A 27,995-nucleotide genomic window follows, 5' to 3' on the forward strand; every position below is an offset into this window, starting at 1 on the left:
ACAAAGTGAATCAGTTATACATATACATATGTTCCCATAGCTCTTCCCTCTTGCGTCTCCCTCCCTCCCACCTTTTTTTTTTTTTTTTTAAGTACCAATGTTTTATTTGGGTGATGCAAATACAGAGCATTGAGAGTGAGAAAAGGGACTCGACTCAGGAAAAATGGGAGGCAATGCCAGGTGATAGATTGAGTCTGCTTCATGACAAGCCTGGAAGAGGCACAGAAGGTGTGTCCACTGGCTACTTGGGAGGTCTCCCCACTGGGAGAAATGGTGTCTTGCACCAGTTCAGGGAAGGGAGGGAAGAAGAGGGAATTTATCGTCCTGGATTTCTCCCATCTCCCATTAGTTAAATATTACCCCAGGAGCACTAACTCTTCCACATTCCTGGGTTGCTAGTGGGTACTTGAGGTGCCAGATCCCATGTCCAGTGGGGGCATTCCATCCAAGTCTGCAAATGATGGGAGGAGGCAAACTCTGGGCATGAGGCTGGTGAGTGCCGGAGAGAATCTGATTTTGTACATAAGATGTGTTCACAACAGTCCAATACTGTTTTTCTTTTACCAGAAGAGAGAATCTGACATAATGATCAAAGACCTTTCCCAAAGTCACATGGCTAGTAAGTGGTAAATTCAGGATTTGAACATAGTCTGTCTCTGGAAACTGTCAAAGACCAAGATAAGGAACTTGGATTTTATGTAGCAGGCAAAGGAGAGTGGCTAAAGGGTTTCAAGCTGGGAGTGACATAAGATAAAGAGCTTTTTATAAAGCTCCCAATCTCTACTTTGCTCCATCTTCCCATGTGGCTGAACTTGGCACAAAAGTAGGTGGCCCCAGAGATGTGAGGACACCCAAGACAGTTTTTGAGGAGCCCCGACTAGGTCCAGAGCTCATATGGGCTTCCACACTGTTTCATAATCTTTCTGTCTTCATCAAAGCCTACACCTACCAAAGAGACTAGCTGGTCAGAGGCAGGCAGGATCTGAGCAGAGAAGCCAAAATGAGGGGAAGAGCAGATTGACCTAAAGACCAGAAGCAGGAGGACCAGCCAGCCGTACGTCCACTGTCAGCCGGTGGGTCTGGGGATGTTGGCACCCGCATACGAGTCCTTTGGTGTTGCCTGAGATGGTCAGATCTCATGAATTGTCGGCCGCACTGGTCACATTTACGTCGTCGGTATTTGGTGTGTATCCGAGTATGTCTTCTAAGTTCATTGGAACGGAAGAAGGACCAAGTGCAGTCTTCTCACATGCATTTATAGGACCTTTCACCTGTGTGTTTGCGTTGGTGACTCACGAGGTGGGAGTGCTCAGTATAAGCTTTTTCACAGTTCTCATAGTCGCAGCGGTAAGGCCTTGAAACTGGGGGTCTTCTCCTGGGAGCCCTTTCTTGGGCCCCGGAGTACTGCTCTGCTCTCTGTGGAGCAGGTAAGGGCTGCTTAGGTAGTAAGGGGTCTTCCTGGGAGACTGGCTGTCTCACAAGAGAGCCCTGGGATTCCAAAGCCAGCAATAATGGGGATCCAGCTGGGGGCATCGCAAAGTTGTGCGGTTTCTAGGAGGCAACATCTGATCCAAAGAGGGGAGCATTGCCGGGGCCTCAGTGGAAGGCATGGTTGGATCCAATAATGTTTTAGGTGTTAAAGGGCCTCTGTTAAGAAGTTACTGTTGGGAGGCCAGAATAAGGCATTGTTCACATTCTGATGTGGGACATCATTGGGATTCCACTGGCAGGTGAGAACTGGCAGCCCATTGGGGGGCATCCTTAGATTCCCACCAAAGGTCGGGGCCACCCCTGGAATACTGGGCTCTCCTAAAGGCATCACCTGGGGCCCCTTGAAAATCATCATTCCTGGCTGGGTAGGAGACATTCCCTGAGTGTAAATCATCTGGGAAGGAGTGAAAGTCACTTGAGGGCAGTAGCTCACACCATAGTCAGGCAGCGACATACTGAAGTGTGGCCCCATTTCACTGGCATTCTGCCTGGGTGCCTCAGCAGAGACCAAGGGGATCCTCTCCAGCTCTGTGCACTGAGGAGCATGTTGAATGCCTGATGGGCCATGATTCCAAGAGGTGTGCACTCCACTGCTTCTGGAAGATGAAGACACGTCCAAGATGGACATTGACTTCTCAGTATCCTGAGTGGGAATGCTGTGGGCAGGTCTCTGAACTGGTGCAGAGCCACATGCCACTGGCTTAGGCCCTTGGCTCCCTGCTCCATCTTAACCTGGGATCGGTTGCACATCGAGACTCCACCATTTACCATTTTATTTTTGTATTTTATTTGCTTTTGTATGTGCCCAGAGAGGACACATACCGCATGAAGAAAAGCACTCAGAAAACAATTTGGGAGTTGACAGATAGCCATTTGAATAATCGCCTTTGGATAATTGAGCTCTTCCATTCATCCGTTTATTCATTCAACATTTATCAAAGCTTCTATTTGTTAGAGACTACTTTGTGCTAGAGACACAATGGTAAGCAAAGTAGACCTGGTCCCTGTTGTTACAGAGATTACATTCATTTTTCTTACATTGTTACAAATATATAAGGAATTTTATGCCAAGGAGAAACTGTAGGAAGCATAAATTTACCTTTCATTTTACAGAATAGGAGGTTAACAGTCCTTGTTATTGAGGTTTATGTATGTAAAATGAGGAGACATATTGGCTAATACCTTGATTTTATTAGAAAAGAGATAAAGTAGCATTCCAAAAAAATTAATAAGCCTAAAACTGGGTGACTTTTTAACGAGTGTGTTTCCTTCACAGTTGTATTGTAACTTGTGGAAGTGATGGTGATGTGAGGATTTGGGAAGACTTGGATGATGATGATCCTAAGTCCATTAATGTTGGAGAAAAAGCATATTCATGCGCTTTGAAGGTATTAAAACAATTACAGCAGCTGATATGAAATGTTACTGCCATGTGATGTTTTATACATGGATGAAAAATACTTTTATAGAAGTTTTGAATATAAACTTTTTCATTTCTCTTATGAAATAATAATATTAAAAAATGTGTAATAATGCCATAATTTGCCCAAAACTTTTACAGGTAAAATCTGAATGGTTTATTAAAGGTGATTAATGGATAGTAATGATGAGCCAATTAAAATATATGCAGGAAATTATACTTTATCTTTTAAGAGATTTAAATGTATCTTTTTTTTTCTTTGAAGGAAAACTCAGTGCAGTTTCAAATTTTTAGCCCACTAATTCAGATAATGAGGAATTGTACTGGAAAAAAGGACTGTTTCATTAACTTTTTCAAGATATATACTTATTTCACATTTCTAATGTTTTATGTAAAGTAAATATGGGAATGAGATGTACTTGGAGAATGGAGATATGTTTTCAGAAGGACTTTGCAAACTAAGTATCTAACCTTTTTATTTGTGATGAATTTTAAGTTGAGTGTATTGTATTTGGATAGGAAAAAAAAATCTTTCTACAGAATTCATATTTTTTTCAAACCCAGACTCATTAAGGTAGATGAGATGGTCTTTAGATACTTTAGATGCTTTTTAAAAAATGGTCATATATAATGGAAAATGTATTCCTAGGAGAAAAAATATAAATGACTAATGTACATTAAATATGAGCTAAATCTCACTAATAAGCAAAGAAATGCAAATTAAACAATTGGATTTTTTTTTCCTGTAAGATTGACAAAGGTGAAAAATATTCCTGATCCCAGTAATAGTGAGGGCTTGGAGAAGTATTTATAAAGGAAAAACAACTGTTTTCCTGTGTTTCTCCTTTACTCTCACACTACCATGCTCACAACACTTCTGACACCAGATATATGGGGTTTTCCCCATATCAATAAGTTCTTTGCAATACTGGGTGTCCTACAATTCAGTTCAATTTTGACATTAACTGGAGTTAGCTCAGACCTCACAGGTTAAGGTCTCAGTCCCACAAGACTGTCCCCCACTTCAGACACCAGTCGCGAGTATTAGGTCCCCAGATGACCTACAACTTCTGTTCAGCTTGGCTGCAAATGGGGATTTCCATGACCCCCTCCTTGGATAAGATCATTTGCTAGAAGAGCTCACAGAAATCAGGGAAATAAGTTTACCAGTTTATTACATAATAAAGGATACAGATGAACAGCCAGATGAAGAGAACATGGGGTGAGGTCTGGAGAATGGAGATGTGGAGTTGGGGTGCACCACCAACCTGGAAGCTCCTTGAACTCCATGTTATTGGGATTTTTATGGAGGCTCATCACATGGGCATGACTGATTATTAACTTCATTTCCAGCCCCTCTCCCCTTCCTGGATGATAGGGGTGTGGGACTGAAAATTCCAAGCTTCTGATCATGACTTGATCTTTCTGGTGACCAGCCACCATGCTGAAGCTATCCAGTAGCCCACCAAGACACACCTCATTAGAACAAAAGACATTCCTATCACCCAGAAAGTTCCAAGGGATTTGGGAGCTTTGTGTCAGGAATCAGTCAAAGACCAAAGTTTGGAACAAAAGGTGCTCCTGGTGCTCTTATCACTTAGGACAGTTCAAGGGTTTTAGGAACTCTGTGCCAGGAACTGAGGGTAGAGACCAATATATATTTTCTGTCTCACAGTATTTTCACACAACAGTTGCTGGAAGTATAACTGATGAACTTTTTTTGGAATAAATTGATAATGGTGTATCACAGTTAGAATGCACACAGTCATTTCTGGCTATTTACCCTAAGGAAGTACACACATTCATTTCTGTGGACAAGAATATTAGTAAAACCCATTGTTTATAATAGCAAAAGAAACAATTGAAGTGTCCCTGAATAGAGAATACATTTTATAAATTTTGGTAGTCATATAATGTAATACTATGCAACCACTAAAAAAATGCGAGAGTGCTGTATACCTTCATTTGAAAAGATGTTTACAATTAATTGAAAAAATGAAAAATAGAGTTTCATAACAGTCTGTTATAGAATAGTCTTATGTTTGTTAAAATAAAGGGTTTAAGTACACAAATATTTGTGATTTGCATATCTATAGAATAAAGTTAAAAAGACTTAACCCCAACATGTTAATGGAAATTGCTTCACAAGAGTAGGGAAACTCAATGTCTGCTCAGGACAGTTTCGTGTTTTTTTTCCTACAATAAGTATGTACTGCTTTTGTATATGAAAAAGACTTTAAAGAAGAAAAAAATGAAAGTGGGCTTATGGTAGTTTCCTAGGGCTATGGTAACAGGTACCTGGGCTTAGGATTTAGACATGTCTTTTAGGGGCCACTGTTCAGCTGACTACAAGGCTCATATTCAGTGCTAAAATGTTTGGCTTTAGGAATGGAGTTTATAATTCTTCAATGAAATGATGTTACCAAATAGCCATGCAAAGTTGACAATTTCATTTAAAGCATAATTGCTTATAAATACGTAAATACGTACTTTATGGATTCAGTGCTATAGGGAAGTACAATTAGGTGCTTTATTTGAGAACAAAGCAGAAAAAAAATCACCCTCCAAAATAGTGAAACTGGGATATATCAACATATTTGTAGGTAGTAATAGTTAACACTTGCATAGTATTTTACGTTGTCTTTAACAAAGGTAAGGAGAGGTATGTGGAATTATCTCCATTTTATTCTTGGGAAAATCAAAGCTCAGAGGAAAGTCAAATGACATAGTTAGGAACACAGTGGGCCCAAGTCATAATGTGCTGGGTTCCATTCCTCCCTATCCACCAGGGAGAAGAATAGTCTGACCAGATCCGGACCACAGCTCTGATGGTTTCTTTTTTTTAAATTTTTACTAGTTGATACCGTATACTGGTAGTGATTTGGTTTCCCAGTAGATTTGTTTGAAAATGACTTCAAAGCAAGGCCTTTATTCAGGTCTCCCAGGTGAGTTAGTGCTGTTATATACTTTAACATTTTCACATGAATAGAGGGCTAGTTAAAGTTTTGTTAAAGAATTACCAAGATTATTTACTAGAGCTAACTGAGGATGCTTAGTCAGTATTCTACTAAGAAATCTGTCTGTGAAGTAAAGCACAGCCAAGGTTGCAAAATTTCTGTACATGCACACAAATAAATAGTTGGTGTTTCTGCAGTTTTGCCAAAGAACACTTAGCAGTATCAGTGTTGTGTTGAGTTGGTTATAGCATTTTGTTGATTCTCTTCTGGTTTTCACATTTAAATTATTGTTAGCTTAACTTCAACATTATGAATTTAGTTTATTATGGATTTAATTATATACAGTAGTTGCAATGTAGGCATAAACAGTATTTTTCACCAGTTTTCCAGTAATTGAACTTGAAGGTATTTATCACAGTTCAAATTTGAATCATCTGTACTGTTATTTGAACAAATGTACACATTTCCCCAAATGTTGCTATATAGTAACATGTCATTGTATTACCAGGTTCTTTTCCCATTAGAATGGGAGCAGATGCTGTAGATAAGCTAAGGGTCCTAAGTGCGCAAATACGGCTGAGACCTATTGCTATAGGGTAAAGTATGTTCATTAACAAACTTGAGTAGTTTGTTTCTTTTGGTAGTTATTTAACATAAATTAATAAATTGACCATATGATATATCGAATTGTGTATGAGGTTGGTAGACTATGATTTAGTCCATCAGGACTTAATTCCTCCTGGGTAAGTAATAAAATTAAGGTGGTAGGGCAGATCCCTGACCTTTTATGATTCTTAGCTAAAAGCTGTGCAAAACAACGGTGTTTGCAGATCATTTTCGGATCCTAAAACTTTCTATTTAGTGTTTTTAAAACACTAAATAAACACTGCGCTTCCACTGCAGGGGGCACAGGTTCGATCCCTGGTTGGGGAACTAAGATTCCGCATGCCCTGCAGTGCGGCCGAAAAAAAAAAAAAAACAGGAGCCGTGGATTCATGGATTCACATTTAGACTTTACCCTACTCTGAAAACACATCTAATGATTGTTTTCTGGAAACACAGGGCAATACTAATTGTGTCCATTGTGCTCTTCCCTCATTGAGATTAGCTATGTTTTCTTGTTCTGAGTCTCCTTCTTATGACATTTGGGAATCCACAAAAACACTATTTAAATATTTTTCTTGCCAGAAGTACAAGAGAAATCAGAGGCTAAAAGTTTGGCTGATGAAGAGGGAATTAAATTTTCTAAAGGCAGCAAGTAAATTTTTCTTGCTAATAGCCATTTCAGAAAAATTATATATTGATTATTTTTCTCTTGACATGAACTACATTTATAAGTTTTTTTTGTTTTTTACCGGATTTTTAACTATGGAGAGACTCCCAATTAATTAACTAATTTTTGCCAATGTTTCTTTCATTTTTCTTTTAGAATGGGAAATTGGTCACTGCAGCATCTAACAATACTGTTCAAGTGCACACGTTTCCTGAAGGAGTTCCAGATGGTATATTGACTCGCTTCACCACAAATGCAAACCATGTGGTCTTTAATGGGGATGGTGCAAAAATTGCTGCTGGATCTAGGTAAGGCTCTTTGATATCAGAAAATGAAATAATATTAGAACAAAATGGCCTCATTCATTGGATTCAGGGTAACATTTTCAGGACTCTGTACCTTATTTGTTGTTGTTATTTAATTATTATATTCAAGTCTTCTTTCTGGTAAAGGTTTTTGATGACAAACTTGTGCTTCTTTGTGAATTGAGGTATATTGCTTTGCCGACAGGCTGCTCAGTAAATGCTGGAAAAGACTGGGGAAAGATGATAGTTGGATACAAAATTTTAAAAATTATTTTTGGTACAACCTAGACTGTACAATCAGGATTTTTGTTGTTTTTCTTGTTGCTTATTTGTCATAGGAAAAAAATGTAATTGATGAATTGCTGAGTTGGAGTAAAAGGCATAATGCTTTTAAAAATGGTTGTGGCTGTAATTAGATTAGCAAATAATAGAAGCTTAAGATCTAACTAAGGAAGCCACTTTCTAAAAGTATTTATATTTTAACATATGAGAAATCTTGAGTTATGTTTTTAGCATCTTTATAGACCCAAACTAAAAGGTAATATGGGTGCCAAATTTCACATGTTGCTATAAAGAAATTATGGCATTTACTCATTACTTTGAAATATTTGGGTCATAGCTTTTGAGAGTCTTGTATTGACATTTATTGATGTACGTTACACTTGTTCTTAGTGATTTTCTAGTCAAAGTTGTGGATGTGGCGGATTGCAGCCAACAGAAAACATTTCGAGGACACGATGCCCCTGTTTTAAGTCTTTCCTTTGACCCTAAGGACATCTTTCTGGTAATCATTTTTTTCCCTCTCTTTTTGCATTTTTTGTGAATATGTTTAAAACTGCGAAAGAATTAGCAGAAAGTTTCACACAATTGTTAAAAGCCTCTTTAATTTATCAGTTGAACCAGTCTCCATATAGTATTATGGCTGTAACTATAGAGAAATCTACTGTTTTATTCTGCAGGCATCAGCTAGTTGTGATGGATCTGTAAAGGTGTGGCAAATTTCAGATCAGGTAAGCTCATCAATTTGAATTTAAAGCTTTTTGCCTATTTCCATCATATATTGGACGTTACATAATGTATTATTGGACCAAATTAATAATTCTTCATAGTTTGTTTCTTTTGAGTAGCATTAAATACTGGTTTTGTGATTAAATTCCCCAACAATCTAAGCAAAAGTAAATATGTTGAAGACTAATTGATTCTGTATCTAATCATAAAGGGAAATTCAGTCATTATATATTTATAAGCTAACTACCATATGTTGGTCCCCAGGTGTTGGGGATACGAAAGTAAGGCATGGGCCACACTTGATTTGGAGAGTCACATAACTTACTCTGACCCAGCCTGGTAATAGCTTTAAAGGAGGTATGGAGAAAATGCTTTCTGGATTGGCAGAGGGAACAATGAATTCTTCCTGAGGCAATCAGAGAGGGCTTGGCATTTCTAGGAATGATGTAGCTGATGAGGAAAACACCCCTCACAGATATGCTTCAGCTCATAGCCACAGTTTCTTCCCTCACTTTTGAACTATTTAAAAGGATTGACTTTGACACCTTAACATTTCGTAGTAGATCTCTCAAGTTTATTTTCATAGTTACTTTAAGATTTTAATGTATTGGGGTTTTTTTTGTTTGTGTACGTTTATTCGGTGAGTATACTGTTTGCTTATTCTACATAGGAAATACTCCTATTTGAGTTAATTATTTAAGACTTGTGCTCTTTATAACTGTGAAAAACATAAAGTAACTTAGGTAAATCAAATATTATAATTAGGTTAAAGTGAATTAAATTGCTTTTTTCCGAGCTATCTATCAGTTTGAAGAAACCACTTATTAAATGTACTCAGTGCTGCATATCTTTTTTGGGAGAATTTTCATAAGGGGAAATAAATTTTCTTTTTTTCTTTTGGCATTTTATTTTTCATTTTTATTTATTTAAAAAGATTATTTTTCAGTCACAAGACTTACATTTTCTTTTTTTTTTTAAATCAGACATGTGCTATCAGTTGGCCACTGCTGCAAAAATGCAATGATGTGATAAATGCAAAATCAATCTGCAGACTTGCTTGGCAGCCAAAAGGTGGGAAGGTGAGTGACTCTTATTTTGTTTTTTGTTTTGTTTTGTTTTTAAAATATTTATTTATTTACTTCTTTGGTTGTGCTGGGTCTTAGTTGCAGCACACAGGCTCCTTAGTTGTGGCATGCGAACTCTTCAGTTGTGGCATGCATGTGGGATCTAGTTCCCTGACCAGGGATGGAACCTGGGCCCCCTGCATTGGGAGCACAGAGGCCTAACCACTGCACCACCGGGGAAGTCCCTTATTTTGTTTTAATTATATGTTCCAGTCCTTGTTATCTTTGAATGTAAGAATAGTTTTTTTAATTGTAACTATTTCATTTAGATTATAAATTTTAGAGCTCCAAGCAAATTAATTATTGAAATGCTGTAAGAAACATTTCAACTTTTTAAAGGTTCTTTTTTGAAGAGTACATTTGGCAGGAATGAATTGATTTTACCTTTTTCTTTACATTCATGTTTTTTTTTTTTTTTTTTGTGGTATGTGGGCCTCTCACTGTTGTGGCCTCTTCCGTTGCGGAGCACAGGCTCTGGACGTGCAGGCTCAGTGGCCATGGCTCATGGGCCCAGCCGCTCCACAGCATGTGGGATCTTCCCGGACCGGGGCATGAACCCATGTCCCCTGCATTGGCAGGCGGACTCTCAACCACCGTGCCGCCAGGGAAGCCCTACATTCATGTTTAATGGGGCAACTTTGGAAACAGTCTTGTTATATCAACTCTTACTACTAGTGTTTAACATTTTGGAGGTACTAGCTGATACAGTTAGACAATAGAAAGATATGAGAGGTTTGAAAGAAAGGAAGGAGAATGCTCATTATTTGCAAATGAAATGCTTATATATGAGGAAATCCCAAGAAAATCAACTGGGGGAAAATATTACTAATAAGAAAATTCAGTAAGGTAGTTGGAAGCAAAATTAATATATGAAACCTATAGTCCTATATACAAACAGTAGCCATTTAGAAAACATGGTGAGAGAAAATAATGCACTAACTGTGAAATCAAAAAATATTTTAAAATTTTAAAAAAAGATAAAATAACTAGGAATAAACTTACCAAAAAATGTGAAAGAGCTATGTAAAGAAAATTTAAACATGCTACAAAGAAGAGTAAAAGAAGACTTAAATAGAAAATATGTATCCCATTCTTTTTCGTTATTTATTTATTGAGGTATAGTTGATTTACAATGTTATATTAGTTTCAGGTGTACAGCATAGTGATTCAAAATTTTTATAGGTAATATTCCATTTAAAGTTATTATAAAATATTGGCTATATTCCCTGTGCTATATAATATATCCAAAAGGATAAGCTGAAAAGCTTATTTATTTTATACATAATAGTTTGTATCTCTTAATCCCCCACCCCTGTTTTGCCCTACCCCCTCCCCTCTTCCCACTGGTAACCACTAGTTTCTTCTTTATATTTCTGAGTCTCTTTCTGTTTTGTTATATTTATTCATTTTATTTACTTATTTTTATTTTATTTTTTAGATTCCGCATGTAAGTGATAGCATACAGTATTTGTCTTTCTCTCTCTGACTTATCTCACTAACCATAATACCCTCTAGGTTCATTCAAGTTGTTGCAAATGGCAACATTTAGAAAAACACATAGAAAAATATATCCTATTCTTAGAAATGAATTTTTGTTATAAAGATATCAGTTCTTCCCTGAATTATCTATAGTTTTGAAGCATTCAATATAAAATATCAGTAAGATGTTTGGGGGAACCAAATAGAACTGATTCTAAAGCCATATGGAAAAGCAAAAGTCTTGAAAAACAAAAGTGGTAAAGTCTAATTCAATCAGATATAACATTATAATGCTATGGGAATTAAAAGTGTGATACTAATTCATGAATAGACAGATATCTATTAAACAGAGAGATAGATCCAGTATATATGGGAATTTAGTGTATTATAAAGGTGGAGAAAAGGAGATTTAATAAATGTACTGGCAAAGGGCATGAATACCAGGAGGTGAGAATTACTGAGAATCATCTTGGAGACTTCCTATCACATGGTGAATCTCATTGTATAGGTATTTGCTGTATCATCTTTTTAACTTCTCTGCATATGTGAAAATTTCCAGAAAAAATTTATAAACTCAACAATATGAAAAGTAAAAAGATAAATATTTCAGTGTCAAAGGACAAATGATAAACTGAGAAAAAGTTTGAAACAATATGACAGAGCTAATTTCCTTAATATTCGAAGAGTTCTTATAAATCAATAAGATCCCAGTAAAAAGATGAACAAGGACATGAGCAGACAGTGTACAGAAAAAGATACACAGATGGCTTTTAACATATGAAAATACATGCAACCTTTCATACTAAAAGAAATACAAATTGAAATATGATTTTCTGTTTTTCATTTGTCAGATGGTCAAAGATCAGAAGTTTGATATATACTGTGTGGAAGAGGATATGGCAGTTTTTATTAGAATGAATGACCAGTAGTACTAGTTCTAGGCATATATTCTATAAACATATTTATTCATATGCACTACAGAGTATGTATAATGAAAATTTTGTATCATTGTTTATAGTAGCAAAAGATTGTAAACATCCTGAATGTTCATTAATAGAGAACTGGTTAAATAAACTGTGGAATTTATTCCTGAAAATGGAATACTCTGCAACTGTTAGAATGAGGTATATCTGTGTGTCTTCACATGGAATAATCAGTCTTTAGATATATTAAAAACATCAAGCTGTAGAGCAGTAGGTATAGATAGTAGATAGAATGCTACTGTTTAATTGTGTGTCTACTTGTGTATAAGTACATATGCATTCTTATATGGTCTATGCTTATGTTTTTTGCCTTTGGGAAGTAGAAATAGGATTTAGGGATTGGAGGGAGACTTTCTTTTCAATGTATGACCTTTTGTGTCATGTAAACTTTTAAGGGTACATTCTGCACTAAAGTGATAGTTGGGAAATCCAGTATGTATTTCTTCTTTGCTTATGAAACAATCTAATTAAAAAAAAATTAAACATAGTTTTACTATTCATAAATAATACATTTTTCTTCGTTTTTTGATAAGCATGGAAAGAATATGTCAGTTTTATTTTTTCTACTAATCTGTTTTTGGAAGTATATGTAAGAAGATAAGTTTCCTTTTCCAAAGATATTCAAAGTATTTTGGCTCTGTTTCTCTCCTGCCAGCAAATAAGATGAATTTTTAGATCCAAAGGGCTTATATTCCTTAAGAAATAGTGTTAAAAATATTAGTGACTATAAGTTCTCTGTCTTTCAGTGCAAGCAATAATGATCATCTCCCATTCTTTTTTTTTGTGTGTGTGTGTGGTACGCGGGCCTCTCACTGTTGTAGCCTTTCCCATTGCGGAGCACAGGCTCAGCGGCCAAGGCTCATGGGCCTAGCCGCTCCGCGGCATGTGGGATCTTCCCAGACCGGGGCACGAATCCATGTCCCCTGCATTGGCAGGCGGACTCTCAACCACTGCGCCACCAGGGAAGCCCCATCACCCATTCTTTATCAAAATTTTAAGTAGCTTTCTGAGTTTTGTTAGTTGCCAATTCAAATACAAATTTGCTTTTATGTTTTTTAGTCTTATTTAGATGAATTTTCTGCTTTTTTTTCTCTTTAAACTTAATTTAGTGTAAACTTTTGTTTAAATCATTTATCTTTCCTAATAGTTACTAGCAGTTCCTGTGGAAAAATCTGTTAAGCTATATAGAAGAGAAACTTGGAGTAATCAATTTGATCTTTCAGATAATTTCATCTCTCAGGTAGGTTTTGTAAGTGATACTTTCAGTAGGCTAATGGGAATAGTTAATGCATACTTTTCTTTAATACAATTACAGCTAAATATTGTTGGAAATGGAGAACAACTCCGGACTGCTGTGCATGTGTCCACCTTTTACCCCTCAGCCTTTCTTCACTTAGTGAATAACTAGTAGATAAGTCTTTGCTAGGTCCTATCTGACCTTTCTCCTTTGTGAAATTTGGTAAGAAAAATCTTTTAATTTATAAGAAGTCAAATTTAACCCTAGCATAGTATTAGAATAGGTAATTCTCACATTATTAGTAATATTTATTGTTAAGTGAGTTTCACTGAGACTTGTGACTATGGACACTGGAGTTTTAGAGCAGGAAAGGTTGTTAGTCTGTGTTTCTTTCTCTCTCTCTCTCCCTCCCCCCACCCCCTTCTCTCATATATACCCATTTTGCAGTTAGGAAACAGAGGCCCAGTAGGTCAGCAATGGCTTAGTACGATTCACTTCACTTCCTAGTTCTCTTCATCTTGATGGTGACTGCTAAGAGGATAACTTGTGTTGTCTTTCTTTCTAGGATAAAAACATTTTTTAGCTTTTGCTTTTAAAATTGTGCTAGTGTAATTTTCTTGTGATAAAGTAAAAGCTGCTATTACTTTGATTGTTGAATATTATTGAAAAAGAAAGTTAAAAAGTAAGCAAACTTTGTCTTGCTGTTTATGTATCAGATTTAATTAGAAATTGCATACAATAAGGGTTATAAAAATTTGAATTTGGTAATAAAATGAGTTTTTAGTTTTAAATTATATGAAATTATTATTTATTTATTGTTTTTCTTTACTAGACCCTAAATATAGTAACCTGGTCTCCTTGTGGACAATATTTAGCTGCAGGGAGTATTAATGGTTTAATTATAGTTTGGAATGTGGAAACCAAAGATTGCATGGAAAGGTATGATTCAGTAAATCTTTTGTCTCTTTTTTGCTTATTTCTATTAGATGTTTGTTTTTTTTATTATTAAACATTTCACATCTGCAATCATTAGATTGTTAAAATGCAGACATATAGCTATGTTTATCAAAACTTTTTCTAACTAAAATTTACCTAAAGAAATGTATAGCTTATATTTTTCTTGACAGTGTTTTAAGAATTCACTTTTTAATTTTTAGGGTGAAACATGAGAAAGGTTATGCAATTTGTGGCCTGTCATGGCATCCTACTTGTGGTCAAATAGCTTATACTGATGCAGAAGGAAATCTGGGAGTCCTGGAGAATGTTTGTGACCCCAGTGGAAAGATGTCAAGCAGTAAGGTAATAAGTAATAGGGTAGAACAGTTTCTTCAAAGTCTTTCTGTGGTCATATGAATTTGGGAAACACCACAAACTACATTAGTTTCTTTGAAAATTATAATTTATGTTATTAGATGTTCAGTAATGCTCTATCACAAAGAACGTTTAAACTTGTTTAACCTAACGTTTCCCAAATACGTTTTACTAAGGAACTTCTTTCCCTCCATATAATATCCATTAATATTTCATGGCTTTCCAAGGAATACCTTTGTGAAAAACTGTAATTTTTTAGTATCCTGGTGTTCTAGGTGTTTTTAGTTAAATAAATATTTTATAGATGAAAATTAGTTAATAACTGTAACTTAGTTTAGCCTAAGTTTTTCTGTCATGAATTCCCTTAACTCTTAGAGCTAACTATATACTTCTTATGCTTAGCTGCACAGCCTGACTGAACTGCTTTAAACATGCTGCCTTCTTTTCTATTTCCTTGTTTTTGTTCATTATTTCCCCTGAGGTGCCACTTAGCTTGCCTGAGTCCCCAAAGATTCAGATCCAGGGACACTGGGTACAATTGAGTGGTGTTGGGTGAAGGAGGAATACTGTACTGAAAAGGATTAAATGAAAATGTATATACTTGAACGTTGAAATTCCCAGCTCACTTTTCATACTTGGCTCCCAGAGTGTTGTCAGCCAGTCTTATGTTTTTCAGGCAGGAGATTGGAAGATCTTTGGGGAATCCGTGTAAGAAAAAACCAAAACAGAGAAATTCTTTATTTTATTTTATTTTTATTGAAGTATAGTGATTCATAATTTTTAAAGGATGTACTCCATTTATAGTTATTATAAAATATTGGCTGTATTCCCTGTTGTACGTATCTTTGTAGCTCATTTTATACAGTATAGCTTGTGCCTTTTAATCCCCTACCCATATATTGCCCCTCTCCCCACCCCTCTCCCCACTAGTTTGTTCTCTGTATCTGTGAGTCTGTTTCTTTTCGTTATACTCACTAGTTTGTTGTATTTTTTATATTCCACATGTAAGTGATATCATATAGTATTTGTCTTTCTCTGTTTGACTTATTTCTCTTAGCATAATACCTTAAGCTCCAAGTCCATCGATGTTGTTGCAAATGGCAAAATTTCATTCTTTTTTTATGGCTGAGTAGTATTCCAGTATCTATCTATCTGTCTATCTATATCACATCTTCTTTATCCATTCAGCTGTTGATGGACACTTAGGTTGGTTCTATAACTTGACAACTGTAAATAATGCTGCTATGAACATTGGGGTGCATGTATCTTTTCCAGCTAGTGTATTTGGTTTTTTTCGGATGTACACCCAGGAGTAGAATTGATGGGTCATATGGTAGTTCCATTTTTAGTTTTTTGAGAACCCTCCATACTGTTTTCCACAGTGGCTACACCAATTTACATTCCCACCAACAGTGTAGGAGGGTTCCCTTTTCTCTACATCCTTGCCAATATTTGTTATTTGTGTTCCTTTTGATAAGAGCCATTCTGACAGGTGTGAGGTGATATCTCATTGTGGTTTTGATTTGCATTTCCCTGATGATTAGCAATGTTGAGCATCTTTTTGTGTGCCTGTTGGCCATCTGCATTTCCTCTTTGCAAAAATGTCTATTCAGCTTTTCTGCCCCTTTTTTTTTTTTTTTTTTTTTGTGGTACGCGGACCTCTCACTGTTGTGGCCTCTCCCGTTGTGGAGCACAGGCTCCGGATGCGCAGGCTCCGTGCCATGGCGCACGGGCCCAGCTTCTCCGCGGCATGTGGGATCTTCCCGGACCGGGGCACGACCCCGTGTCCCCTGCATCAGCAGGCGGACTCTCAACCACTGCGCCACCAGGGAAGCCCTCTCCCCATTTCTTAATTGAGTTGTTTGTTTTTTTGATGTTGAGTTGTATGAGCTGTTTATGTATTTCAGATATTAACCCCTTATCGGTCATATCATTTGCAAATATTTTCTCCTATTCAGTAAGTTGTCCTTTTGTTTTGTCAAAGGTTTTCTTTGCTATGCAAAAGCTTTTTGGTTTAATTAGGTTTCATTTATTTATTTTTGCTTTTATTTCCTTTACTTTAGGGTTCAGCTATGAATAGCATTTACATGGTTATAATAAATCTAAATACTGTAAATTGATCCAAGCAAAATGAGAATATATCTATATTGGGTGGACAGGAGTAGGTGAATGGTGTGTATGCATACAAGGGAAGTAGTGGTGGTTGAAAAATGGCACCAAATCCTCATCTTTCTTAACAGAAAGAAGTTAGTAACATCATTAAATAGGTAATTAAAACTGAAAAATCAAAATATTTCACTGGAATATGATTTACAAGTGTAGAGGAAAGTATCAAAAGAAACAATTGAGAGCAGAGAAGTAAGTCGGAGGCTGTGCAGAGGATTGTTTTCATTTTTATGTTAAATCTTATAACTGACTAATTTATATGCATGTCTAACGTTGATAAAAAAGAAAATTAAATTAAGAAACAATTTTTAGTTCAACAACAATGTCCTGTTGTATAGCACAGGGAACTATATTCAGTAACCTGTGATAAACCATAATGGGAAAGGATATGAAAAAGAATACATATACATATAACTGAATCAACAGAAATTAATACAACACTGTAAATCAACTGCGCGTCCGGAGCCTGTGCTCCGCAATGGGAGAGGCCACAGCAGTGAGAGGCCTGCGTACTGCAAAAAAAAAAAAAAAAAAAAATTAAAAATATTTTAGTTTAAAGGTCACCTCTTATAAAACCTTAACCCTTCTATCCAGAATTGCCCACTCTCTCCTTTTTGCTTTTACTCCTCATAGTACATGTTTCTGTTACAACACCTCTCACCGTAAGTTAAAACCCTCATTTTTGATAAGAAAGTCCGAAAAAAGTTCGCGCAGGCTCAGCGGCCATGGCTCACGGGCCCAGCCACTCCGCGGCATGTGAGATCTTCCCAGACCAGGGCACAAATCCGGGTCCCCTGCATCGGCAGGCAGACTCTCAACCACTGCGCCACCAGGGAAGCCCCCTCCCGAAAAAAGTTTTTGACCAACTTGAGTACATAAGCTTTTAGGACTATGGATAAAATAGTTAAATATCTTCTTATAGCATTTATCAATAGTTATTAATTTAATTATTCAAATCATTTGTTTAAACATATGAATTTAGGAGTATTTTTTCTGTTCTCTCATTTCTTTAAATGTCAACTTTCCAGAACACAGTTATATGCACTTCCATCTAAAAGATTTGTGATGTAGTCCCTTTTGAATCCATTAATGGTGTTCTCATTAGACTTTTATACCCAACTATAAGTTTCCATTGACTTAACATTGTACAGTTTTTATTCATTCTGTAGGAATAATTGTGATCCTTACAATGTATCTGCTTACTATTCACTTTTTAAAGTGATCTCAAAAATTGTTTACAGTGACATTCAGTACTTGCAATATGTTCATGTTCCTAGGAATCAATGATTAATGTTGGATTTATTTGCCACTTTTGTTTTTCTTTTGGTTCTATTTGTTTACTTCTATAAGCATCAAAAAATACCCCAAAGACAAGCTTTAACTGAGATCATTTAAAGTAAACATCTTACCTAAGCAGTATCTTGTTCAAAATAAAAGTAAATGAGAGAATATCTTATAATGAGTGACTTTGTAAGTACTCATAGGTGACTTCTTTTCTGGAGAATGATTGTGAGGAATAAAATTTTTCTTTATATTTGGGTATACACATGTATTTCTTTACATGTCTGTCTTATACTTCCACCTTATCCGTAGACTATAGGCATTTAAAGTATGGACTAGGTCTTATATAAATATAATACAATCCTCATAAACATATTTGTTAATTATTTTTACCAAGGCACTTGCTTACTTGGTAGAGTTTATAAGTGCATATTAAAAGATTGCCTTTTGAGTAATTGTGTTTAAGTAGTTCACTAATACTTTCTAATTTGTATTAATTTGTTCAAGGTATCTAGCAGAGTAGAAAAGGATTATAATGATCTTTTTGATGGAGAAGATACAAGTAGTGCTGGTGATTTTCTAAATGACAATGCAGTCGAAACCCGCTCTTTTTCAAAACGGATTATAAATGATGAGGAAGATGATGATGACCTCATGCTGGCTTCAGGTCGTCCTAGACAGCGAAGTCATATCCTAGAAGATGATGAAAACTCAGTTGGTATGAATTGACTTTGTGAATGTGATGATCCATCTTACTGATCAATATTTTCAATTTTTTATTAAAACTATTATGTAAAGTCAGTACTGGATTCGTAGCATGTAGCTATAGCATTAAATACGTATGTTGAAAAAGGTTTCAAAACAATGATCTAAGCTTCTGCTTTAGCAAACTAGAAGAAGAGGAAATTAAACCCCAAGCGAGCAAAAGGAAGGAAATGATAAAGAACAGAATTCAATGAAATTGACAACCAAAAGCTATAGAAAAGTCAGTAAAACCGAAAGCTTATTCTTTGAAAAGATCAATAAAACTGATAAATCTCTATCCTGATTGATCAAGAAAGAAAGACACAAATGACTAATATAAGAAATGAAAGGGGTATCATCACCGTGTATCCCATAGACCTTCACTATCCAATATGATAGCCACTAGCCACTTACGGCTTTTGAGCACTTAAAATGTGGCTAGTTCAAATTGAGGTGTGTTTTAAGTATAAAATGCAACCAGATTTTGAAGACAGTACAAAAAGGAGAATGTAAAATATCTTGGTCGTTTTTTACATTGAGTACATGTTGAAATTATATTTTAAATGCAGTATATTATTACAATTAATTACACCTGTTTCTTTTTACTATTTATGGCTACTAGAAAATTTTAAGTTACATATGTAACTCACATTATATTTCTGTGAGATAGCACTGCTATTAATAACAAAAGTTTAATAGGTGAATATTATGAACAACTTTGTGTCCATAAATTCAACAACTTAGATAAAATAGATAAATTCTTTGAAAGACACAAACTACCAAGCTAACTCAAGAAATAGGTAACCTGGCCGCAACTAAAAGATCTGCGTGCTGCAACTAAAGATCCCACACGTGGCAACTAAGACCTGGTGCAGCCAATTAAATAAATAAATATTAAAAATTTTTAAACAAAAAGAAATAGGTAACCTGAATAGTTTGGTATCTGTTAAAGATACTGGGATTGTAATGAAAAACCTTTAAATAAAGTGACTGTTACAACTTATATGCTAAAATTAACACATTTGAACATTACCAAGTGAAATGCCAGTGTACAGTGGTAAGTTGTGCTGCATTTAAAGCATATAGGGTTTATAGGATAGCACTCCTCAAATGTTTGGTTTCAGGAGCTCATTACATTCCTAAAATTTTTTGAGGACCCCAAAGAAAATTGTTTGTGGAGTTATATTTATTGTTATTTACTATGTTAGAAATTAAAACTGAGAAATTTAAAAAATATTCATTTTAAAGTAACATTAATAAACTCATTATATGAAAATAACATTTTTTATGAAAATAAAACAACTCTAGAAAAATGATATTATTTTACCATTTTGCAGATCTTAGCATAGAAGACAGCTGGATTCTTTCATGTGCTTCAGGATTCAGTCTACTGCCATATATTTGTTTTTGTTTGAAGTATGTGAAAAAAATTTAACCTCACACAATATGTAGTTTGAAAAAGGAGAAGTATTTTAATAGCCTATTGAAAGAATTGCGGATATTCTTCTTCGATGTTGCACCAAAACGCAACAAATGATAATTTCTTAAAGATTACTTGCAATGTGGAATCTGAAAACTTTTCGGTGAACTTTTCAACTCTATTATTACATTAAAATCCATTGGTCTAACTTGAATGGATCTTTTACCATGTTTGATTTTTTCACATATGCATTGTTAATTTGGAAAATACTGTTTCCTGAGCTTTGCAGACCTTCCTAATATTGACACGTTATCCAGAATAATATTTGTTAGTATCATCGCCAATCTCATCAGAAGTTTTTAAATATTACAAAGCAGTCAAGCTCATGGTGGCAGATACACGTTTTTCACTATTCTGATTTTCACTTGAAAACTCCAGTTTTAAACCTACAACCCCTGCATTGGAAGCACTGAGTCTTAACCACTGGACCACCAGGGAAATCCCCCATCACAATTCTTTATGCACACTTCCCATTTTAACACAGAGAACATTTTTTAAAAATCTATGCAAAGATCAAGATTTAATAAAATTAATATTTTTACTATTTTTACTGCAATTGGTTAACAATATACTGACTACTAATACAGATTGGTGCCACTGCTTTGATTCATGCTAAGGTACCAGCAGTTTTACCCTCCATTGCTTTTGAATGATCACTGCAGATGTTAACACAGTGAAAGAGGCAAATAGTATTAAAGTGTTAGTATTACTAAATATGAATGGACAAGGTTATTAGATTTCGTAATGCTTTTCTTTTTCAAGGTAATAGGTATTTATGATTCTCTAATTATAATCCTTTGTTTTCTAGATGTTACAATGATAAAAACTGGTTCTGGTTTTCTCAAAGAAGAGGAGGAGGATGATCAGGCAGGCAGCATTCACAATCTACCAGTTGTAACATCCCAAAGGCCATTTTATGATGGTCCTATGCCAACGCCCCGGCAAAAGCCATTCCAGTCAGGTTCTACACCCTTGCATCTCACTCACAGATTCATGGTAAGCCTTTCATCTACATGTAACTTTAAAATAGTTTTATCTCACTTTTAAGCATTTTATCTCACTGCAGTTAATTTTGTGTGGTAAAAATATTTGTTAAAAACCGTGGTTAACTGGCCTGGAACACTTTGATTGATTATAATTTTGTGCTTGATTTATTTTATGGTTAACTCACAGTTTTAATCTTATTTCAACCTTATTATTGAATGTTGTGTTAAATAAAATTCTGCTTTGCAAAATGACATATAATGAACATAATAAATGTGACTGTATATCTTGTAGTACCTCTTGGCTATACTTCCAAACTTTACTTCTCATATTAGTTTTTATATAGGAGATTGTACTGATTCCAGCACACTAGTTAGAAGGTGTTTTTTAGAAAGCAACCACTGGTATGGTATACTATTAGAAGGTGATAAGTGCTATGAAAAAAAAAGCTATCTGCCCCTTTTCCCCATGCCAATGGAATATATTCTCCAGAAGCACAGAGATTTTTCTGTTTTGTTTACTGATAGCACTTAGAACAAGGTATGGCACAATAGGCATTCAATATATATTTATGGATGAATGACTATATTAACTTTTTGTCTTAAGTTTGAGAGCTAAAAAAGTTTAATATTTTTATTTGTTGATTATTTGAGGTTTTCCACTGAGGACTTTGACAGTTGTCCTTCTTAAATTGTATGGTCCTGGCATAAATTTGTAGATAAATATTAAAGGTGATGTTTTATTAAAAAAAAAAAAACAACCTTTTTATTGCCATCAGTAACCATCATCAAGTAATAGATCTTAATTTTTCTAATATTGTCAGATACTTTATAGTTGTATTTGTGGTAGGGGAAAGGAAACACTAGGGCCTACCCTGCGTAGTGTGAGCCTGTAGTGTACATGAGTGGAAGACAAGTTTTCCAAATGGTATCAATTTATGCTGCCTTTTTTTTTTAATTCCTGTTTTGTGTGTGTGTGTGTGTGTGTGTGTGTGTTTAATTATTTTTATTTAGTTTTGGCTGTGTTGGGTCTTTGCTGCTGCGAGCAGGCTTTCTCTAGATGCAGCGAGCGGGGCCTACTCTTGTTGCAATGCACGGGCTTCTCACTGCGGTGGCTTCTCTTGTTGCAGAGCACAGGCTCTAGGCATGCAGGCTCAGTAGTTGCAGCACATGAGCCCTAGAGCATGTGGGCTTCAGTAGTTGCCACGCGTGGGCTCACTAGTCGCAGTGCACAGGCTTTAGGGCTCATGGGCTTCAGTAGTTGTGGCACGTGGGCTCAGTAGTTGTGGCTTGCGGGCTCTAGAATGCAGTCTCAGTAGTTGTGGCACACGGGCTTAGTTGCTCCATGGCACGTGGGATCTTCCCAGACCAGGGATCGAGCCCGTGTCCCCTGCATTGGCAGGCGGATTCTCAACCACTGAGCCACGAGGGAAGTCCTATGCTGCCTTAAAATGTATATATTTATGCCATAACTATAAACCAGCTAGTTGGACCAAAAGAAATATGCAGTCATATTTGTAAGTAAATACATTTTTGAAATGTTTTGTTTGATGAATTTAATGGTTCAGTTGTCCAAAGGTGAATTGTAAAGTATTTTTTTTATGACAGTAATATAATTTTTTTAAATATTAGGTAAAATATTCCATTTGCTAATAAATAAGTATATATGTACCTTCTTCTCATGAGGAAGAGAATAATTAGTAATTGTTGCTCCGATGTTACTACTGTTACCTGAAACTATTTAGAGGTAAGTAAGCTGTGGTTGCTCCCATAACTTAATCCCTGATACAGACTACATTATTTGTTAATTTGTACTATTTTAGTCTGTTGATTCTAAGAACTTTACTCTTTCTCAGACTTGTATTTAACCTTACATGTTTGTAGGTGTGGAACTCTATTGGAATTATTCGCTGCTATAATGATGAGCAAGACAATGCCATAGATGTGGAGTTCCATGATACCTCCATACACCATGCAACACACTTAGCAAACACTTTGAATTATACAGTAGCGGATCTTTCCCATGAAGCTGTTTTGTTGGCATGTGAAAGCACTGATGAACTAGCAAGGTAAATTCAAGATTATTAGGAAGAATTTGTTACTGTTGAACTGTTGTACTAAAATGTTGAAAGTCAGTACAAAAAGTTTGTAAGACAAAAAACAAAATTATGTCTTTTATAGTATGGAATTTCAGAAGGAAGAGTTTAGTACAAATTGCAGCACACCCATAATACCTCAGAACATATGTCTGTTTTTGCTTATTTGACCCCTTCTTACATAAGAGTAATAAACGGATTAATTGTAAACAAGCAAGCTTAAGTAGTACAGAATTTTTAGAAAATGAAAATTCCCCCCAGAATTCTTCTCTCAGATATAACTACTGTTAACAATTAACAGTTAATCTAATCCCAGCCTTGGACAACTACTGATGTGGGTTTTGTCACTATAGATTAGATTTGAAACTTCTCTTTAAAAAAAAAAAAAGGAAAAACACACTAAAAATGTTATTAGTACTATTTGTCATTTTGACTTTTTAACTTGAAAACCTTTAACTTAGATATATTGGTTGGTTGCCGGGTAGGTAGGTAGATATAGAGAGAAGAAAATTATGATGGAAAAGCAGTGGATGCAGAATCTGTATTTTTTTTTAAAGAAGAAAAAATATTTTATTCAGCTTTGTTATTTCAGCCAGTTTGCCCTGTTAATTTTTTCAGCTGATCATAGTGCTTATACACTTGATCATAGATTTTACTAACTCCCAGGTGATTTGAAATTAAAATCCTTCTGACTGGATATATTAGTTCCTCGCTGCTCAAATTATGGTCCACAAACTAGGGGCGTGGGTCACGTGGGAGCATGTTGAAAACACAGAATCACAGACCCAAACCCAGACCTTCTGAGTCAGAATCTGCATTTTAACAAGATCCTCAGGTGATAGAGTATGCATTAAAGCCTGAGAAACACCAAATTGGGTCATTTTAATATTTTAATTGGTTTCCTAATTTACACATTGTAAAATCAACTCAATACTTTATTATTGAATTAAATCAGTTTACTAAAATAATCACTGTTGACTCAGTGTCTCTAACTCAGAATATCTTACATAATTAGAACATTTATTTCCATGGCAGTTTTTTTAAATTGAAGTATAGTTGTTTTACAATGTTATGTTAGTTTCTGCTGTATAGCAAAGTGATTTAGCTATACATATGTATACATTCTTCTTTATATTCTTTTCCATTATGGTTTATCACAGGATATTGAATATAGTTTCCTGTGCTATACAGTTGGACCTCAGTGTTTATCCAATTCTATGTATAATAGTTTGCATCTACTAACCCCAGACTCCCAATCCATCCCCTCACATCCCCCTTCCCCCTTGGCTCCATGTGCAATTTTGATTTCAGATTGTTAAGATTGTTATGGTTTCCTGATTGATCATTGTTCTTCTCTTTGTTTTCCTAGATATATTATTTCAGAGTCATATACGATGTTATCCTTTTATTTATTTTATTTTATTTTTTAAATATTTTATTGAAGTGTAGTTGATTTACAATATTATGTTAATTACTGCTGTACAGCTAAGTGATTCAGTTATATATATTCTTTTTCATATTCTTTTCCATTATGGTTTATCACTGGATATTGAGTATAGGTTCCTCTGCTATACAGTAGGACCTTGTTGTTTATCCATCCTATATATTCTAGTTTGCATCTGTTAATCCCAAACTCCCAATCCTTCCCTCCCCCACCCACCCTCTCGCTTGGCAACCACAAGTCCGTTCTCTATGTCTGTGAGTCTGTTTCTCTTTCTTGGATATGTTCATTTGTGTTGTATTTTATCCACATATAAGTGATATCATATGATATTTGTCTTTCTCTTTCTGATTTACTTCAATTAACATGATAATGTCTAGGTCCACCCCCCCACCCCTGTTTTTTTCCGGCTGAGCTGCGTGGCTTGGGGGATCTTAGTTCCCTGACCAGGGATTGACCCACATCCTCAGTAGTGAAAACGCGGAATCTTAACCACTGGACCGCTAGGGAATTCCCATCCCCCTTTATTTTATTTTTATTTATTTATTTATTTTGGCTGCACTGGGTGTTCGTTGCGGCATGCGGGATCTTTTAGTTGCAGCACGCAGACTTCTTAGTTGTGGCATGCACGCCGGATCTAGTTACCTAACCAGGGGTGGAACCCAAGCCCCCTGCTTTGGGAGCGTGGAGTCTTACCCACTGGACCACCAAGGAAGTCCCTCATCTCTCTTTATTTTAAATTTGAATTTTAAATTACTGTTTAGGAAGTCAGTACTGCCTCTGATTCTAAATACTATGGTATCTACGTTTTGAAGCTTAAGTTTCATAATAACTTGCATGTATGTAAATATGCAAAGAAAAAAGACTGGAAACACAAATCAGATTGTTAGCAGTGGTTGGTAATCTTGCTGGTGGGATTATGATTTTTTTTTCTTTTTCTCTTTGTTCTCCCATATTGAATTTTCTTTTTTGCAAAGAGAGGACTCTTGCCTAACATTTTGATGCTTCCTTCCGTTTTAAAAATTTGGTTGTGATTTTTGTGCGTATTTGCAGCCTAGGATCACACTCTGCTGATTTTATCCTGCTTTTTTTCATTTAACATTATATTGTGAGCATTTTCCTGTATCTTTAAATATTCTTCAGTAACATGACTATTAATGGTTTTAACATAGTTCATTTTAAGGATATTTCATAATTACTTTCTTAAAGCCATTTTTGTATTATTTGTGTGTAATAGAAAAATAAACTATTTGATTGTTACTGGGTGTAATGATTAGTTATATATATGTATAAAATATCAAATGTGAAAGTTTGATTGTTTCTGTCTTGTTTTAATTTTTAGCAAGCTTCATTGCCTGCACTTTAGTTCATGGGATTCAAGCAAAGAGTGGATAGTAGACATGCCTCAGAATGAAAATATTGAAGCCATATGTCTTGGTCAGGGATGGGCTGCTGCTGCCACTAGCACCTTGCTCCTTCGCTTGTTTACCATTGGAGGTGTTCAGAAAGAGGTCTTCAGTCTCCCTGGGCCTGTTGTGTCAGTGGCAGGACATGGAGAACAGCTTGTCATTGTTTATCACAGAGGTAGATTTTTTCTACTATTTTATAGTTTTACCATGACCTGAAGTAAAATGGAAATTACTTAAGCTTTTTTTCTGTTTTGGATTGTATCTCCTTTTGCATTTATTTTAGTATTTGAATCAGTATAATCTTTGTACAGAATTTTGTTGTATTCACTAATAGCAATGAAAATGAAATCATTTTATTTATAGAAAAACTGTACTATAGAAAGAATTCTAAGGTAGAGTTTGGTTAATTGCTTCCATGTCTATATCTTATAAGAATTATCAGAGTTTAAATGCCTCAAAAAATAAACTAACTCCTTGTGTGAAGGACCAAAGCAACTTTGAATGTGACTTAAAAAGTTGTTGCCTCCTTTTCCTCACTTCATATTCTGTCCTCAGTCCCCATCGCTGTGCTAAGGCTGGTTTTATTAAGGTTAGCGATGATCTTTTTATGCTTATTTATGTAAATAATTCCACCAGAAATACTTTCTTCTCTTGGCTTCTGTGATGTCACTCGCCGATTTTTTTTTCCTTAGGAGCTGATAACTCTTTCAGCTCCTTTGCTGGCTCCTATTCCTGTGCCCCCCTCTTACCTGGAGTACTCCAGGGCGCAGTCACAGCCCCCTTCTCTTCCTTTCACTAGGTCAGGAGCTATTAGTCTTTCGACTGCTTAGCCCTAGTGAGAAATATATTCTATGTTGCTATTCTATACATACCTGCAGATATAACTAGAATGAAAGTCTCATGGACAATATTTACTTTTTGATTTCATTTTTCTTTAAATTCTGGTTGTAACTCTGGATTGATTTCATGACTCACAGGTCAAAAAATGCAGTTTGAGAAACTACTTTGGGATATCTCATTAACACCCATGGCTTTAATACATCTATATGTTCATGACTTCTAAATTAATATCACCAGCCCTACCCCCTCCTTGTGTCTCCAGACTTACATATCCAATTGCCGACTTGAAATCTCTATGTAGAGTTTTGATATTTATCTCATACTTAACTTGGTCACAATAAAGCCTCTGGGCTTTCTTTTTCCCTCCAAACTTGCTTCTTAGTTTTTCCATTTCAGTAAACGGCATACTATCAATCTAGCTACTCAAGCCAGAAATGTTAAGAGTTATCCTTTCTTTCCCTCACATCCCCACATTTCTGACTTTGTCAGCAAAGTCATTATCATGTCAGTTCACACAACGCATTGCACATCTGTCCCTTTTTATCTCCCCTAAAACCCCAGTGCAACCCAGACATCATCTCTTGGACTGTTGGAATAACCTCCTAACTAGCTTTTCAGTTTCAATTCTTGCCTGCCACAATCCATTCTCCACATAGCAACCTAGGTGATTTCTTAAAAACAAATCCAATCACTTCCCTCTTCTGCTCAGAATCCTCTGATGTCTTCCTATTGCTTTAGAATAAAAATCAAACTTGTTATCCCAGGTGGCAAGGTCCTACATGATCTGACCTTTGCCTGCCTCTTCAACCTCATCTCTTACCACTTTTTTTCTTGTTACTGGTTCTGGCCCTACTGGCTTCTTTGTGTTCTTCAAACTCACCAAGCTTGTTCCCAACTTAGGCCCTTTTCATTAGCTTTTCCCTGTCTACTGTAGTGCCCCTCCCCCTATCGTTTGGATGGCTGACTC

General features: G+C 35.7%; 1 protein-coding gene and 1 pseudogene across 3 annotated transcripts in view; one reads left to right on the forward strand and one right to left on the reverse strand.

The window, feature by feature from the left end:
• WDHD1 (WD repeat and HMG-box DNA binding protein 1) overlaps positions 1–27,995 on the forward strand; it is an 81,222-nt gene that overhangs the window by 3,138 nt on the left and 50,089 nt on the right. For all 3 annotated transcript variants that reach the window (XR_009543671.1, XM_060167191.1, XM_060167192.1), the window contains exons 3-14: positions 2,768–2,879; positions 7,298–7,449; positions 8,119–8,230; positions 8,406–8,456; positions 9,438–9,533; positions 13,188–13,280; positions 14,110–14,216; positions 14,435–14,576; positions 18,543–18,753; positions 21,068–21,255; positions 23,127–23,311; positions 26,122–26,363. Coding sequence is in view for 2 of the 3 variants with exons in the window: in XM_060167191.1 (XP_060023174.1) it covers positions 2,768–2,879; positions 7,298–7,449; positions 8,119–8,230; positions 8,406–8,456; positions 9,438–9,533; positions 13,188–13,280; positions 14,110–14,216; positions 14,435–14,576; positions 18,543–18,753; positions 21,068–21,255; positions 23,127–23,311; positions 26,122–26,363 (1,691 nt within the window). In the remaining variant the exon portion in view is untranslated. The remainder of the gene's footprint in view (positions 1–2,767; positions 2,880–7,297; positions 7,450–8,118; positions 8,231–8,405; positions 8,457–9,437; positions 9,534–13,187; positions 13,281–14,109; positions 14,217–14,434; positions 14,577–18,542; positions 18,754–21,067; positions 21,256–23,126; positions 23,312–26,121; positions 26,364–27,995) is intronic.
• LOC132525556 (Krueppel-like factor 17) lies at positions 958–2,217 on the reverse strand (annotated as a pseudogene).

This window comes from Lagenorhynchus albirostris, chromosome 1 (assembly GCF_949774975.1).
Source record: "Lagenorhynchus albirostris chromosome 1, mLagAlb1.1, whole genome shotgun sequence".
In the NCBI taxonomy this organism is placed as follows: Eukaryota; Metazoa; Chordata; class Mammalia; order Artiodactyla; family Delphinidae; genus Lagenorhynchus; species Lagenorhynchus albirostris.